The sequence below is a fragment of the Vipera berus genome (genome assembly GCF_964194415.1).
Source record: "Vipera berus genome assembly, chromosome: 5".
NCBI lineage: Eukaryota > Metazoa > Chordata > Lepidosauria > Squamata > Viperidae > Vipera > Vipera berus.
This window is the reverse complement of record NC_138207.1, coordinates 20222977-20238750: the sequence shown is the minus strand read 5'-3', so window position 1 is coordinate 20238750 and position 15774 is coordinate 20222977. Positions and strand designations below refer to the sequence as shown.

Below are 15774 nucleotides of genomic sequence, written 5' to 3'. Positions count from 1 at the left end.
ATGCACACTATTGTAACCAATCAAATAAAATATGATTTGTATAAGACCATAAAGAGGGTGTCAAGCAAGAACATCCGATGTTAGCAGGTAAACAATGCCTTGAAGTTCTTTGAAGTACTGCATTTGTCGGAACCATGACAGAGGGCTTGTAACTACACCCCTTTAAGCTTCAATTTCTGATATCAAAAGTTGTACTTCAATGTATTTGTGCTCTGATCTCTACAGTCTCTTGTATTGTAAAGGGTGGTATTTGTTAGAGAAATCTCTAAAGGTAAAGGTAAAGGTTCCTCCACACATGCATGCTAGTCGTTTCCAACTCTAGGAGCTGGTGCTCATCTCTGTTTCAAAGCCGAAGAGCCAGCACTTGTCCAAGGACATCTCCATGGTCATGTGGCTGGTATGACTAGATGCCAAAGGTACACGGAACGCTGTTACCTTCCCACCGTAGTGGTCCCTATTTTTCTACTTGCATTTTTATGTGCTTTTGAACTGCTAGGTTGGCAGAAGCTGGAACAAGTAACAGGCACTCACTCTGTTACGCGGCACTCGGGATTCGACCCGCCAAACTGCTGACCTTCTGATCAACAAGCTCAGCATCCTAACCCACTGAGCCACCATGTCCCTTTTAGAGAAATCTCTACAGCTGCAGATTTCTAGACTGACTAAGCATTCTCTGTTCCCAAAAATCAAAAGCATCTTTTTAGTTGTTTCATCACCCTGTTATCAGAAATTCAAAGCAATGTCTTTCAATAACCTTTAAAGTATGTTAAAAACGGTTTTCATAATTGCAGACCATGTTTGAAATTCTTCATTTTCTATGTACCAAATCCTACATGGAGCCCCAATGATGCAGGGGTTAGAATGCAGTATTGCAGGCAAACTATGCCCACAGCCAGGGTTTTGATCCTGACAGAGGTCAACATTGACTCAGCCTTCCATCCTTCCGAGGTTGGTAAAATGAGGACCCAGATTGTTGAGGGCAAAATGCTGACATTGTAAACTGCCCAGAGATGCTGTAAAGCACTATGAGATGTTATATAAGTCTAAGTGCTATTGCTATTGCTATTGCTACATGATCACAGGCATTTAATTCAAAAGTTTAAAAAGCTCCATACATGCTTTTTTACTAATAGAATTAAATCTGGCAAACCAGACAGATGGGTTTCTCAGTGAATATCTGAAATGTCCTGAAAAATTTCATATTGGCTATGAACTAACATGAGAATGCTGAACTTAAGGCATTTTTTTACTGGAATATATTTTGTAGAAAGTATATTTTAAGTAGCTTGTTCCTAAATAAATATGAAATAGGACATTGTATGCTTACATTTATGTGCCTTAATATGCAGAATATTTTACTTTAAGATGATCAATCTTAAGATTGGTTTTGTTTTAGATACAATATTCTATATTTGGACAACACACCCTTTCAAATGAATATTTTATTTTTATCTTTGAAGATACAGAATAGATCTGAGCTGCAAAATTCCAGATGTTCACCATATGTTAGCAAATATTTAGTGCTTTCTATATCTCTTTGATGTTATCTAATGGACATCTGGAGTTTTACAATCTAGATCTAGAATATCTAGAAAAAATGATGACATTGTACAGACTGAAAATCGGACATTTGCCTGCAATTTGTGCACAATGATACATTATGGCATCAGCTTGTCATTCATTCATCTCTTCATTCCCTATTAAGGAGTCCTAATAGGTCTAGTGACAATGTAAGAGACAGCCTTTTGTTTAAACTGCTTCACTTTGAATCTTGAACGGAGGAAATTTTTCTAATGTCTATTTTGAGAAGATAAGAAGCCCACGTACAGAATGGGAGGAGAGACCTCATAGGTGAAACTAATTGGATAATGTGATTTATGACATGTAGATAAGAGCGGGGATTGTGTGTGTGTTACGATGGGTTTGGGGGGAGGAGATTTCAGATTCTGGCATCCCTCCATGAGTGTCGATGTTTCATTTTATGATTAAGACTTTTTAGATAAACAATGCTTGCACTTTGTTTGATTTGTCTCATTCATCAGAACCACGACATCTAGTTGCCAGCCACTCACATTCCATGATCTTTTGGTTGAACATATTTCATTTAAAAAAAAACATTCTAACCTTAAAATGAAATCGGTTTGCTGTTTGGTATTCCGCAGTGAGGTGAATCTTTTCAATATCACTTCCAAACAGGGACGGAGAAGGTCGTCTTACTAGAGTAGCTTCAAATCCTAACAAGGGAGGGAAGGAAGAAAGAAAGGGTGTTACTTCCAGAATTGACAATAACAGTAGTAATCTGTGGTCTACTAAGTACTCCTCTTCCAGGACAAAGGAAAGTAAAAGAATAGGGCATGCAGTTTACTGATAAACCTTCCTGTCCACTCTGATCCTTAGATTAAATCTGTGTTCAATATATCTGAAACATTTTTCAATCCAGCTTCTATTTTTTTTTACGTAACAATCAAATAAAGGAAGTTGAATAGGGTGAACTTGTATGACAAAATCAGCCAATGAATTATAGAGCAAAACAGGCATTGAACCTGCCTCTGTATTATGCAGCCTTTTTAGTTGATTCATTTCATTCTGGAAGCCTCTATACTGCCTTTCTCCATTGCATGGAAACTGCTGCTCCTGAAAAATGCTATAGGAATTTTCTGCATTGCATTTAGTCATTGATAAATTTACAAGGATTAAACATTTGCTAATGAACCAGGTTGACTTCAGTTTGCTAATGGATCAGGTTTCAAAAAAATTTCAGTTTGCTAATGGACCAGTTTTCAAAAAAAAATGCAGTTTGCTAATGGACCAGGTTTCAAAAAAAATTTTGCTTAATCTGCAGGGTTCTAAAAAAAACACTGGATCTGTACATAAAGCAAAAGGAAGATCTTCTTAAGTCCTGAAAACATTCTCAGATACTTTCCTAGTTCTGTTACAACTTGTGGATTTTCCGATTATATGAATCATTAATATCCCATTTTTATGGTGCTCAATTAACAATTAGTTTTATTTATTTCTTTATGGTGCAAGATGAAGTCATGCTAAACAATTAAACAACGCATAATAAAATACTGGGAAAATAATTTATTTTATATGTATTCATTTTATATTTAGAAGTGACAAAAATAGTAGAAAACAAATCCTCAATTTTAACTCTATTTCCTACCTAAAATAATAATAATAATAATAATAATTAAATTTTTATACTGCCCTTCTCCCGAAGGACTCAGGGCGGTGTACAGGGCAATAAATATCAAAGTGTAAATACAAAAGTTAAAAAGAGATTAAAAAGAATTAAATAAATTATGCCCAAGAATACAATACTAAAAATGTGTTAACAACTTATTTAAATCCAACCCCAAACCCATCAGACCAGGCCAGATTGTTCAAATAGATAAGTTTTTAAATCACGCCAGAAGGAGCGCAGGTCGGGGGCCATCCGGAGCTCAACCAGAAGGCGGTTCCACAGGTCTGGCACGCCCACAGAGAACGCCCTCCCCCTGGGGGCCACCAATCGACATTCTTTGATCGGAGGCACCCTGAGGAGGCCCTCTCTGTGGGAGCGCACTGGACGGAGGGAGGTTGATGCTGGTAGCAGGTGCTGCCATAGGTAATCTGGACCCATGCCATGTAGGGCTTTGTAGGTCATAACCAGCACCTTGAATCTCACCCGGAGGGCAACCGGCAGCCAATGCAGCTCGCGCAGCAGAGGTGTAACATGGGAGTATCGGGAGACTCCCAACACAACTCGCGCGGCTGCATTCTGCACCAGTTGAAGCCTCCGGGTGGTCCTCAAGGGCAGCCCCATGTAGAGAGCGTTGCAGTAGTCCAAACGAGAGGTCACGAGTGCATGAGTGACTGTACGCAAGGCATCCCGGTCTAGATAGGGCCGCAACTGGCGCACCAGGCGAACCTGGGCGAAGGCCCCCCTAGTCACAGCTCCTATATGATCTTCTAAGGAGAGCCGTGAATCTAGAAGGACCCCCAAGTTGCGAGCCCTATCTACGGGGGGTAATAGCTCACCCCCCATAGAAAGAGATGGAATATTCTGAATATCCTGAGATGCCGACACATACAGCCACTCAGTCTTGTCAGGGTTGAGTCGAAGCCTGTTCCTCCCCATCCAGACCCGAACCGCCTCCAGGCAACGGGACATCACGTCGAGGGCATCACTGGGGTGGTTTGGGGTCGAAATAAAAAGCTGGGTATCATCAGCGTACTGATGATTACCAACTCCAAAACCACGAATGATCTCACCCAGAGGCTTCATGTAGATGTTGAACAGGAGAGGCGAGAGGACCGATCCCTGAGGAACTCCACAAACAAGGGGCCTCAAGGTCGACCTCTGCCCTCCTGCCAACACCGACTGCGAACGCCCCAGAAGGTAGGAGGAGAACCAATTACAAACCTCAACTTCTTATTAACTAGCAAAATGTTATTAACAAACATGCTAACTTAGCCTCCTAACTCAGAACGTTTAAGAATTAGGAATGGCTGCTTCTTTTTCCCACATTAATTGGTGCAGACATGAAAAAGATACTTGATCTATCCATTTTTAAGATTATTGGTAAGAAAGAGATTAAGCATTAAGTTTACCCATATGCTGAAAATATTTTTATATTACATTTTATATTCATTGCCTTATTTTCATGACCTGGGCATGTTTTGTGCCTATAAATATTTAATCAGTCTGGAGATTAGGCTTCTTCTACTTACCTGAATTTGTATCTGATATGCTTCCTTGAACTTGGTACCCATGGTTTTCTGAAAAGTAACACCAAGGTACATGTGTTTCATTCTGAGGATCCCAGCAACAGCCACGGAGTACACACAGATCCTGTATCATCAGCATTAAAAGGAAATCAGAACTGTGACCATCAAAATAAACTCCAGAATAATTTTTGGACAATAGCATTTGTGTGATCATTAATGACAAGCAAGCTGCACAGTTTGAAATCAATTATCACTGACTTTGTAAGTGGATTCATAGTTTTCATATATTGGATTTCTTTTGCAAACATATTTGTACTTATAAATGGTCCAAATTACCATTATGAGTTGGTTTTCAGACTTACAAACATTCAAGCAACTGTTATATAAGCAATAGTAGATAACATATTTTTATCAATAAAAAGAACTTCCTTTCGTACTTAGGGCTGTGGAAAAATGACTCGTAAAGTCTCTGTCTTAATAAAGTTTGGGATTAATTCTAAACATTAAATTAATTCACTTGCTGGAAAATGTGTGCTGCTACTTTTCCAAACTTAATACATCTTTTAAAGGGAACTCGGTGAACTGGGAAAAAAAAATACATTCAGTTCAGTCAGCTGCCAAAAGCCTGACAAACCTTTAGTAAAAGGAAATATGGAAATTCACTTTCTTCCAATAACTGGACCAAAACAGGAATAGATCCTCTTCCTTTCATACAGTGGGGATATCATTTTTGGGTGGAGGATGTGTACAACTACACAAACTACTTCAATGATGAAGCTTAAGTAATATCTTCACCACACATTACAGCAGAGGATATTAATCCCAATAGCTAGTCTAAACAGAGTCATGACTTCGAAATTCACCACCAAAGGAGATGTTCCCAAGATGTTTTCCAGTTACAACGCAGAAGGTAAAAGACTGACAGGCCAGCTGAAGAGTGACAAAGCCGTTGGCTTCAAATTGTACTCCTTCAGAAATGATAAAGAATAATGCTGACTAGTGGATTCCAATTCTGGCTGCCTTCTTCACATTTACTAACTCCTCTGGATAGTTTTCAGAAGACTGATATGATTGTAATTGTTCCTGTTCACAAGAAAGGGCTCACATTTGATCTAATTAACTATTATTCCATTAGCTTCCTAAGCCTAATTGGGAAATCTTTGTAGAAGGCACCTCTGTAATAAATTCAAGGACTGGATGGATAGTGAAGAAATCACTGCAGATGAACAGACAGAGAAGACCTGATTTTATACCAATTGGCTGAAAGATGTACGACATGGACAAATAATCCCTCTGCAGAATTTAAATTGGCTTTTGATATTATAAATGGCAAAAACGTGAGGCTTCTTGCATGGTTCTTTACTCTTATCAGAAACCTTTATCACAGGAACTGGATGAGAATTACAGAGTACTCTCTCCACCAAGTATAGGCAGTCCCTCATTTGATGCAATTCCATAAATAGGTTAAGACTGTTCCATTTCAATGAACTTTTAAGTCCCAGCTGGTGGAGTGTGGGCAGCTAACTTGGATTTTATCTGAGAGTTATTTTTGCTTTCTGTAATTATTTTTGTTTGTTCTGTATTTAGTTAATTCATTGTTTTTCCCTCTGTCTTTTCTTTTTTTATTTTTTATACTATGGAATTAGAACTTTATTTTTATTTATTTATTAAATTTGTTTGCTGCCCATCTCAGGCTTATGTTTACTATAAATATATACTTTAGCTCTCATATAGAACTGTGGAATGTTATTGATGACTTTTGTGCATTTACTAATCACAGTCAGCCATGCATCTTCTAATATTTGCTGCAAGAGGTTGTATAAATAGGTAGCAGTCCTTATATGATGGCAAGTACAATTTTACATGTCCCAGGAGCTTTATTTAACTGCCTCCTAAACCAATGTCAGAATGTTGCAAAACATATCTTTAAGGAATGCCAAGACATTACACTATGCCAAATAAATCTTTCATTTGTAGAGGTAAATTTGAGCAAGCAGATAGATGGTATATGACCTTTTCAAGAATTATTCGTACCCATTTCCTAATTTAACTCTCTCAAATCCCAAAGGACTGACAAATTAAAAAGAAAGGCCACCATTGCATATATTCCCTCCTCAACAACACCTTTTTTTCAGCATTTTTTGAATCTATACTCAGATGTTAAATTTGCTGGGGAAATAAAGAAGAAATATTAATTTAAACCTGTACTTGAAATGATTAATTCCATAAGCAGCACAGAGACCTTTTATGGGAAATAAAAAGGGTCTTTTAACTACGGTAATTAGTAACACATTAGTTATTAAGTATTTTGGAAGAGAAAGAAGCTCAGAATGCTATATCATTTTTCCATTATATCAGAACAACATCTTTTTTCATATGTATAAGCATTTAAGGAATTACTTTGGGTCTGGATTAATGCTGAAGCAAATTCGGCTGGTTCCATTCATCACTAAGCAGAAGTAGAAAGACATTGATGGTATTTTACAAATACTATCTCGGTTTTCTAAGTTGCAGGAGTCAATTCTTATCCCTATAGCATTTACATTTATATACATTTATGTACTCAACTTTCCACACGAAAGATACACACACACACACACACACTCACACACACAAATTATTGACTGCAAATGTTTTTGCTAAAATGCATTTGGCAATACATTCAAAGATGAAGTCTTCACTCATTCCTTTGATTCACTAATCTCTTTTTTGTAACTGATCTTTAAAGAGGGTTGTGTATTAATCGAGAATCAAGTACCAGCCATCATTTGGATGTTATCCCAGAATCTATGTGATTCCTCTTATATGACATTACAAACAATGAATTTAAATAAAAAGTTCTTAATCACTAATATAAATGTTTTTTTCACTGAAAATTTATTATCACAAAAGAATTATAGATTAGAAGGAAGAAAAATATTTTGGAGCTAAATTCCTGTGGAGCTAAATTCCTGTGTACATGACATTAACTTTTCCATGACTAACTTCAAAATGACTCTCAGTTGTAAATATGCTTATTAATTCTAATAATTTCCTCAGTTAACATGGACATATTTATTAAATTATGCTATTTCTAATTTTAGGAAAAGTTTTGTTTTGTTTTGTTTTCATACTTAATGGGGTTTAAGAAAAAAAAATCTATAAAAAAATATCCGGTATATTGTTAGTGCTCCCATAATTTGCTCTTAAAAGAAAGAAAAAAAGAACCCACATTTTAAAACTGAATTCAACTGTTCCCACTACATTGTCCATTCAATTTTCTTGGTTACAGGGCTTTATCTTTTACTTTTTGCAGGATTTTTTTTCCAGATTGCCTTTCTGTATATTGATCCTGTTGTTCTCCCATCCAGGTCCTAACAAATCCTGTTTAGCTTTTTGATGCTTGTTAAAACTGTCCGGCTGAGGAATTCTAGGCATTGAAGGCCACAAGTCTTAAATTTGCCAAATTTGGAGGCCCCTGCTCTATATAGACTTTGTGATTGCTTATTTTTGTTTTGTTTTAAAAGAAATAATGTTTTACCTTGAACAAACCCAATCCATCACTTGATTCCCATAGTTAACAAAATAACATTGCAGGATCACAATTCTGAATTAGTAATGTGAACCTCTGATTAACAAGGAAAGTTTTCCCATGTCTTCTCTTGAAAAGCATAAAAAAGAGTTATAAGGATTTACTAGTTTAGTATTCTCTACTTGGAGTTTCAGTGTCAAATATAGTCCAAGAGGAATCACATGCAGTTAGGCATGACTAAATGTGGACTATTATACACAATCAAATTAGCAACTGAATACATTTCCCCATTCCCTTTTGACACATTTGACTGAAGCAGAGTATCAAGCCAGTCGCCTAAGCAGCAAATGGTGTCCCCCACCACCACCACCCATACATATACATACACTACCCAATTTCTAAAAAAAAAAGTGTGTAGAAAGTGGTTATGAAAAGTATTTCATTTTCAGAAGGGAAGGCCACTTCATGGAGAAAAAACAACCAGTTGCTAGATAAACAAATCTTTTGGTGTTCAAAATTACCAATGTGTGTCTGTCTGTGTGTGTGTGTGTATGGTGACGTTTCGATGAGGTCCCACTTGTCATCTTCAGGCTGGTGTCTTCGGCTTCATGTCATCACACAGCCCATTATCCAGGTCTTTATAACACAAAAGACTAATGGACACACAGCCAACACCTCAGCCACACAGGATGTTAAAAAACAGCCGACTAATCTGCAAACAATAACGCCATCAACCAATCAAGATGTAACAACACAGCCAACCAACCCGCTTACAGCAACAAAGCCAGCACCCCACACACCCCCACCAATATTTATGTAGAGAGACAGCAGCTCTGAGCACACTTTGCTCGCACAAGCACAAAGCCGAAGATACCAGCCTAAAGATGACGAGTGGGACCTCGTCAAAACGTCACCAAGACACTCTCAATCTTACATGGATGGTATGTGTCTTTCCCAATCTCAGGCCTGGGAGATTGAGATTTCCACACAATATCTTCGCTGTTCAGTCTTTATTAAACTGCATCATGGTATTCATGAAAAAAATATGTATAATTGGCTTCCCCATCTCTGATGATTGTTGGGGTTTACCCAAACACCCCTCCTCTCCATGCAATCCTAAAGCATTTTTTGTGGTGGCCCATAAGATAGCAGTTCCAACTTTTCCCACCTACGAAATGATGACAATACTGGCAATGGCAATGATTTCTTCTTCAACTTTTTCTTTCCTGCTGTCTCTTTCCCTCTGTTGCTACACATTTTTTTCTGTTTTCTTCTATTTTTTCTTAAAATTCTTCTACAGCATTTCAAACTCCTCTGCATAAGCTTATTAACTTGGGAAGAATGGGGAGGCATATTGGTGAAGGCACAAAAAGCCACATGAATGCTCTACTTGAGTGCCAACAAATAATTCAGTCTGTTAGCTTACTAAATCATGATGCATGTTATGGTTTAAACAACATGACATTTGTAAACCTTCCTGAGCCTTTAGAAGAGATTGCATGCATGCATAAAGAAATAAGTAGGGCTGCCAAGCTTTTTTCAATTAGCATGATCAATTCCATTGACCGTTCCAACCCTTTGCAAATATTCCCTTTAAAAAATGTAATCTTCACAGTGTGGGAAATAAATATTTTTCATTAACCAAAATTATACCAATGAACAATATAGACATAAAACCTTTACTCTGACTTGAATAATAGCACAAATTTATCTCATTTCCCCCCTTTCTTAACCACTTTGTAACCTTGCAAAATACAGTATTTTCTTAGGATTGCTTTACATAGGAAGAAAGAGAGGAAAGGGAAGAAAAGGGAGCAAATTTTCCTTTATAAAAAATATCACCCCAAACTTCTTAAATTTATATTTTCAGCAACTCTGTCTAAAATAGAAGCTCTGATTAGCCAGATGTTTGTCATTTTTATACATCTATTGAATTTTTCCCAAGGACCTGGCATAAGCAGATATTGTTCTTCGATGGTATTAAAATATCAGTACAGATCCAAATAAAATTACCTTTTGCAACTGATGGATGGTGTTTTTGTCAATCATGATGGTATTCAAATGGTGCTTCAGATGTTTCAAGATTGCACCCAAGGCACCTACTGAATATTGGTACTACCTAGGATTTCTTTTAGCATAGTCTTTTGACTTCTTTTTGCAGGCCTTTCTATTTTCTGATTTTCTCCATCTCTTTCTCTTCTATTTTGCTATTTTATTATTATTTGGAGGTAATCTACAGTTATACAGGTAGTTCTTGACATACAACCATAATTGATCCCAATTTTGTTTTGCTAAGTGAGACAGTTGTTGGGTTTTGAGACCTTTCTTGCCATAGTTGTTTAGTGCATCACTGCAGTTGTTCAGTTAATCACATGGTTGTTTAGTGAATCTGGTTTTCCCATTGACTTTGCTTGTCAGAAAAGGTGATCACATGACCCTAGGGCACTACAACTATCATAAATGTAAGTCAGTTGCCAAGCATCTAAATTTTCATCACATGGTATAGGGAAGCTGCAACAGTCATAAGGGTGGAAAATGGTCATGAATGACTTTTTTCAGTTCTATTGTAACTTTGAATGGTCACAAAATAAACTGTTGTAAATTGAGGAGTAGTTAGTTTAATCTTAGTTTAAGATTGGTGGAAATTTAATAATTTAATAATTATTAACCATTAAGTTATTATTATCATTTCACTTGTATGTACTTCTTACCTTTGTTGCCACTTGATCTGGGATGCAATCTATTCTTTCAGGAAGAGGTATAACTGGACAAGCAGGTGAAAAGGCTAGAAATAAATCAATTTATTATATCAGCCAGAGAATAGTAATATCAACATAATAGAAATAAATAGGCAACACAAATGCAGCAATCAAGTATTTTGTTGGTTAACAAATCTGAGCAATCCTCACTATGCTGTGGCAAAAATATTGTTCATTTCAATTATTCATTTTAATAAAATTCAGGCAATGTCAAAAACAATCCCTACTTTGACTGTGATTTTCAGATCCTTACTAGAATTGTGATAATACATTCAGAGAGTGTCCATGTATCAATATATACAGATATTAGACAGAAAATGCATTTAATTTCTAGAAGAGAATCAAATAGGTTGATGTTACCCTCTTTTCTATCTATGAATCTCCATACCTTATATATATATATATATATATATATATATATATATATATATATATATATATATATATATATATATATATATATATATATATATATATATATATATATATATATATATATATATATATATATATATATATATATATATACCGTATATACTTGAGTATAAGCCAAATTTTTCAGCCCACTTTTTGGGCTGAAAAATTCCACTTCGGCTTATACTCCAGTCAACAAAAAAAACTTACTGAGGACTTGTGCGCGGCCGAGGCTTTGGTGCTTCCGGGATCGCGCGCACCTCTCCCAAGCCACCGCCGTCCGGAGACCTGCCAAAGTTTGGGGAGGTTTGGGGAGGTGCGCGCGCACCTCCCCAAACCTCCCCAAACGTCGGCAGGTGTCCGTTCCTCCGCGCCCTGCCTGCCTGCTTCTTTCTGCTGTGGAAAGAAGCAGGCAGGCAGGGCGCGGAGGAACGGAGACCCGGCGACGTTTGGGGAGGTTTGGGGAGGCGCCCAAACCTCCCCAAACGTCGGCAGGTCTCCGTTCCTCCGCGCCCTGCCTGCCTGCTTCTTTCCGCTGTGGAAAGAAGCAGGCAGGCAGGGCGCAGAGGAACGGAGACCCGGCGACGTTTGGGGAGGTTTGGGGAGGCGCCCAAACCTCCCCAAACGTCGGCAGGTCTCCGTTCCTCCGCGCCCTGCCTGCCTGCTTCTTTCCGCAGCGGAAAGAAGCAGGCAGGCAGGGCGCGGAGGAACGGAGACCCGGCGACGTTTGGGGAGGCGCCCAAACCTCCCCAAACGTCGCCGGGTCTCCGTTCCTCCGCGCCCTGCCTGCCTGCTTCTTTCCGCTGCGGAAAGAAGCAGGCAGGCAGGGCGCAGAGGTCCGGAGACCTGCCGACGTTTGGGGAGGTTTGGGGAGGTGCGCACGCACCTCCCCAAACCTCCCCAAACTTCGGCAGGTCTCCGGACGGCGGCGGCTTGGGAGAGGTGCGCGCGATCCTGGAAGCACCGAAGCAAGTCCTCGGTAAGCTCCGGGCGGTCACTTGCTTCGCGTCTCCTGAGGGAAGGGGGGGCGACTGGAGCGGGCGTGTTTCCTCGCCTGCTGGGCACCGTGATTTGCCCGGGGAACGTGCGGGCCCCGAATGGCAGCGTGGAGCGAGGAAGCTGACAGCCAGGGCTTCCCCGAGAGCCGCGGCCACACAGGGTATTCCTGTGTATTCAGGCTTGCAAAATGGTGGATCGAGCCTCTGCTGGCGGCAGAGGCTTGCAGAAATGCGGATCGGCTTATACTCGAGTCAACAACTTTTTCCAGTTTTGGGGGGTGAAATTGGGGGTCTCGGCTTATACTCGAGTCGGCTTATACTCAAGTATATACGGTGTGTATATATATATATATATATATATATATATATATATATATATATATATATACAAGTTTTATTGATTTTTTTAATATTTACATCTACTACTACTACTAATAATAATAATAATAATAATAATGATAATAATAATAATAATAATAATAATAATAATAATAATAATAATAATAATAATAATAATAATAATAATAATAATAATAATAATAATTGGAAGGGACCTTGGAGGTCATCTAGTCCAACCCCCTGCTAAGGCAGGAAACCCTATACCATTTCAGACAAATGGCTGGCCAGTCTCTTCTTAAAAACTTCCAGTGTTGGAGCATTCACCACTTCTGGAGGCAGGTTGTTCCACTGATTAATTGTTCTAACTGTCAGGAAATTTTTCCTTAGTTCTAGGTTGCTTCTGTCTTTGGTTAGTTTCCATCTGTTGCTTCTTGTCCTGCCTTCAGGCACTTTGGAGAATAGCTTGCCTCCCTCTTCTTTGTGGCAGCCCCTGAGATATTGGAACACTGCTATCATGTCCCCCCTCATCCTTCTCTTCATTAAACTACACATACCCAATTCCAGCAACTGTTCCCTATATGTTTTAGCTTACAGTCCCCCAATCATCTTTGTTGCTCTTCTCTGTACTCTTTCTAGAGTCTCGACATCTTTTTTACATCATGGTGACCAAAACTGGATGCAGTATTCCAGGTGTGGCCTTACCAAGGCATTGTAAAGTGGTATTAGTACTTCACGTGATCTTGATTTGTGAAGCAATATGGTGGTTGGGTAGTTCAAAATAACAAATAACAAGTTGTAAATAGTTCAGGTTGCATCAACAGGGATTCCCTCTCTGATTCCTTTAGTTATCACATAGTCAAAATAGTCAAGTTAATACACTTCTAGTTGTAACCTAGTCAATTAACAAAATTTTCAATATATTTTCACTAATACATATCAATATCCTGTTTTTAAATTTTATCTAATTGCAATAGATTATTCTAGAATAGCCTTTAAAATACAAAAGAAAGCTTAATTTTTGGGTAACCCACAATTCCCTATTTCAATAAAGAATAATTCTCTTGTCTACAAAAGTTACATTGTTCATTACAAAACAGTCTTATGTTTTACCATTAAAGTCTAGTTTTCATTTTAACAAATCACCAATTATTAAAAAGATATCTTTTGTCTTAACTGTTCAACAATTATTAAAATACTATCTTTTATATATAAAATTCTAGATTCTATAATATAGTTTTGTTTTCCCTTACAGATCTAAAACCTAAATGTAAAATCAGTTATATTTTTAGAGATTCCACTTAATCCATGAAAAATATTTTTGTACTCTATCTTTAGGAATCCCAAAAAAGAAACAAATTCAGTTTTTTAAATCTAACTCTTGCCTTCCTTTTGTGCCAATCGGGCTTCCCTTTTGGCATGTTTAAATTCTCAAATGTATCTCCCTTTTTTCCTATACCCCTTATTTGAATCCAGGGAGCGTATCCAAATGTCAATTTTGCAAGGAAAATGTCTCCTTTGTAACCATTGTAGTTTTGCTTTGGTAATTCAGTTTTTGATGATTGATGTAATAGAGTTGTTGTTATATCAGTCAAGTCTTTTTCTTCTTCCAATTCTATCTGGGTTAGGTAGAAAGTAGTAGCTGGTGTTATAGCTGTCATTTGATTAGTTGAACTCTCAGTATAGTGTATTTGAAGGCGGTTAGTGTCTTCAATCTTAGTATTGCTTTCTTCAGGTGCTGTTGCTTTCTGAGTTGTAAGTTTTGTAGTTGCCATTAAAGTTTGGACTTTAAGATTTTTTGTAGGTTGCATTTGTTGTTCTTTGAAGTCTCCTATTTTAGTGTTACTTTCCACTTCTTCTATTTGGTTTTGGATTATCATTTCCTCATTTAAAGTCGAAATTTGATTTGGTGGCTTTGAGTTGTCAGATTTTTCTTGCAATTTGGCTTTGATTTGCTCTGTCATTGCCAAAATTGTGTCCAGTATCAGTGTATAGTCAAGTGGTGGGATATATTCTTCCATTTCATTATTGTTTGCAGTTAAATCTTCCATGGAGGCTATTTTAATAAGAATTATCCACCTCTGAAAGAGTTGTTTTCAGTGCCAGGTGTTCCCACACTTATCTTTAAAAACAATGTCAAGGACAGCTCTGTTATTCAGTCAGCTCTCACAACAACAACAAAAAAAGAAATTTAGTTGCTGTACCACGTTTCGCCAGAAGATGTCATCAATAACATATAAAATGCAATGTAAAAACTTTCTTTTTTCCCCAAATTAATATAGAACTTTTGTAGCATTAGTCCAATTTTTTCCTTAATTCACATCTTAGACAGAAAATAGGATAGTGGATCCCCAGCAAAAAATATGAGCTTTTTACTAGATACAGATGAAATTGCTTAATTTCTTTGCTGAATTAATTAAGTTTCTTATAAAGCTTTATGGCTTTAAGATTTGTTCCCAGAGTAGATATTCACCATTTTCTCAAAAAATGGGGAAATAGATTTTCAGGAAAGTCCCACCGGAAGATGCCTAAGGGAATAGGAAAGGTAAAGGCTCTCCCAGGTCCTCCAGATTGCTTCTTGGTGCTAGGTAGTGCTTTTGGCTTTTGGCAGGGAGTGGTTTAGTTAACGGCCACCTTTATGGCCAGTCTTTTCTTCGGGCCAGAGAAGATTGTCCCGGGTTCAAGCAGAGGGCTGCTGCCCTTACGCGATCACAGGGAAGGCCTCATCATGGTAATCACCCCTCCAGGGCAATTTTTGACCCTTTTCAGGGTTCTCCAAAAAAGAAAGAAACGGATGGCTGGAAGCGGACTGTTCCTTTGAGTCCAGAAGCGCCACATGCACAAACTGGAAGCCAGAATATCTGAATTACTAATGACTAAGTCTGAATTAAATCCAGTACATTGAGTGACTGATACTTAAATTAGTTCTGGATTGCAGACTAAATGCTGCTAGAGCTTGTTTGCTTATTTGTTTATTTCTATTAAGATAACAATCCAACTCTCAAATTTCAACTCTGAGCAGCTTACATACCTTTAAAACAAA

The 15774-nt window shown here is 37.9% G+C and overlaps 1 protein-coding gene across 1 annotated transcript in view; it reads right to left on the bottom strand.

The window, feature by feature from the left end:
- Window positions 1-15774, bottom strand: part of SI (sucrase-isomaltase) — a 125835-nt gene that overhangs the window by 94247 nt on the left and 15814 nt on the right. The window contains exons 3-5 of the mRNA XM_081329516.1: window positions 10936-11009; window positions 4717-4837; window positions 2125-2234 (exon numbers count right to left, since the gene is read on the bottom strand). Coding sequence (XP_081185642.1) covers window positions 2125-2234; window positions 4717-4837; window positions 10936-11009 — 305 coding nt within the window. The remainder of the gene's footprint in view (window positions 1-2124; window positions 2235-4716; window positions 4838-10935; window positions 11010-15774) is intronic.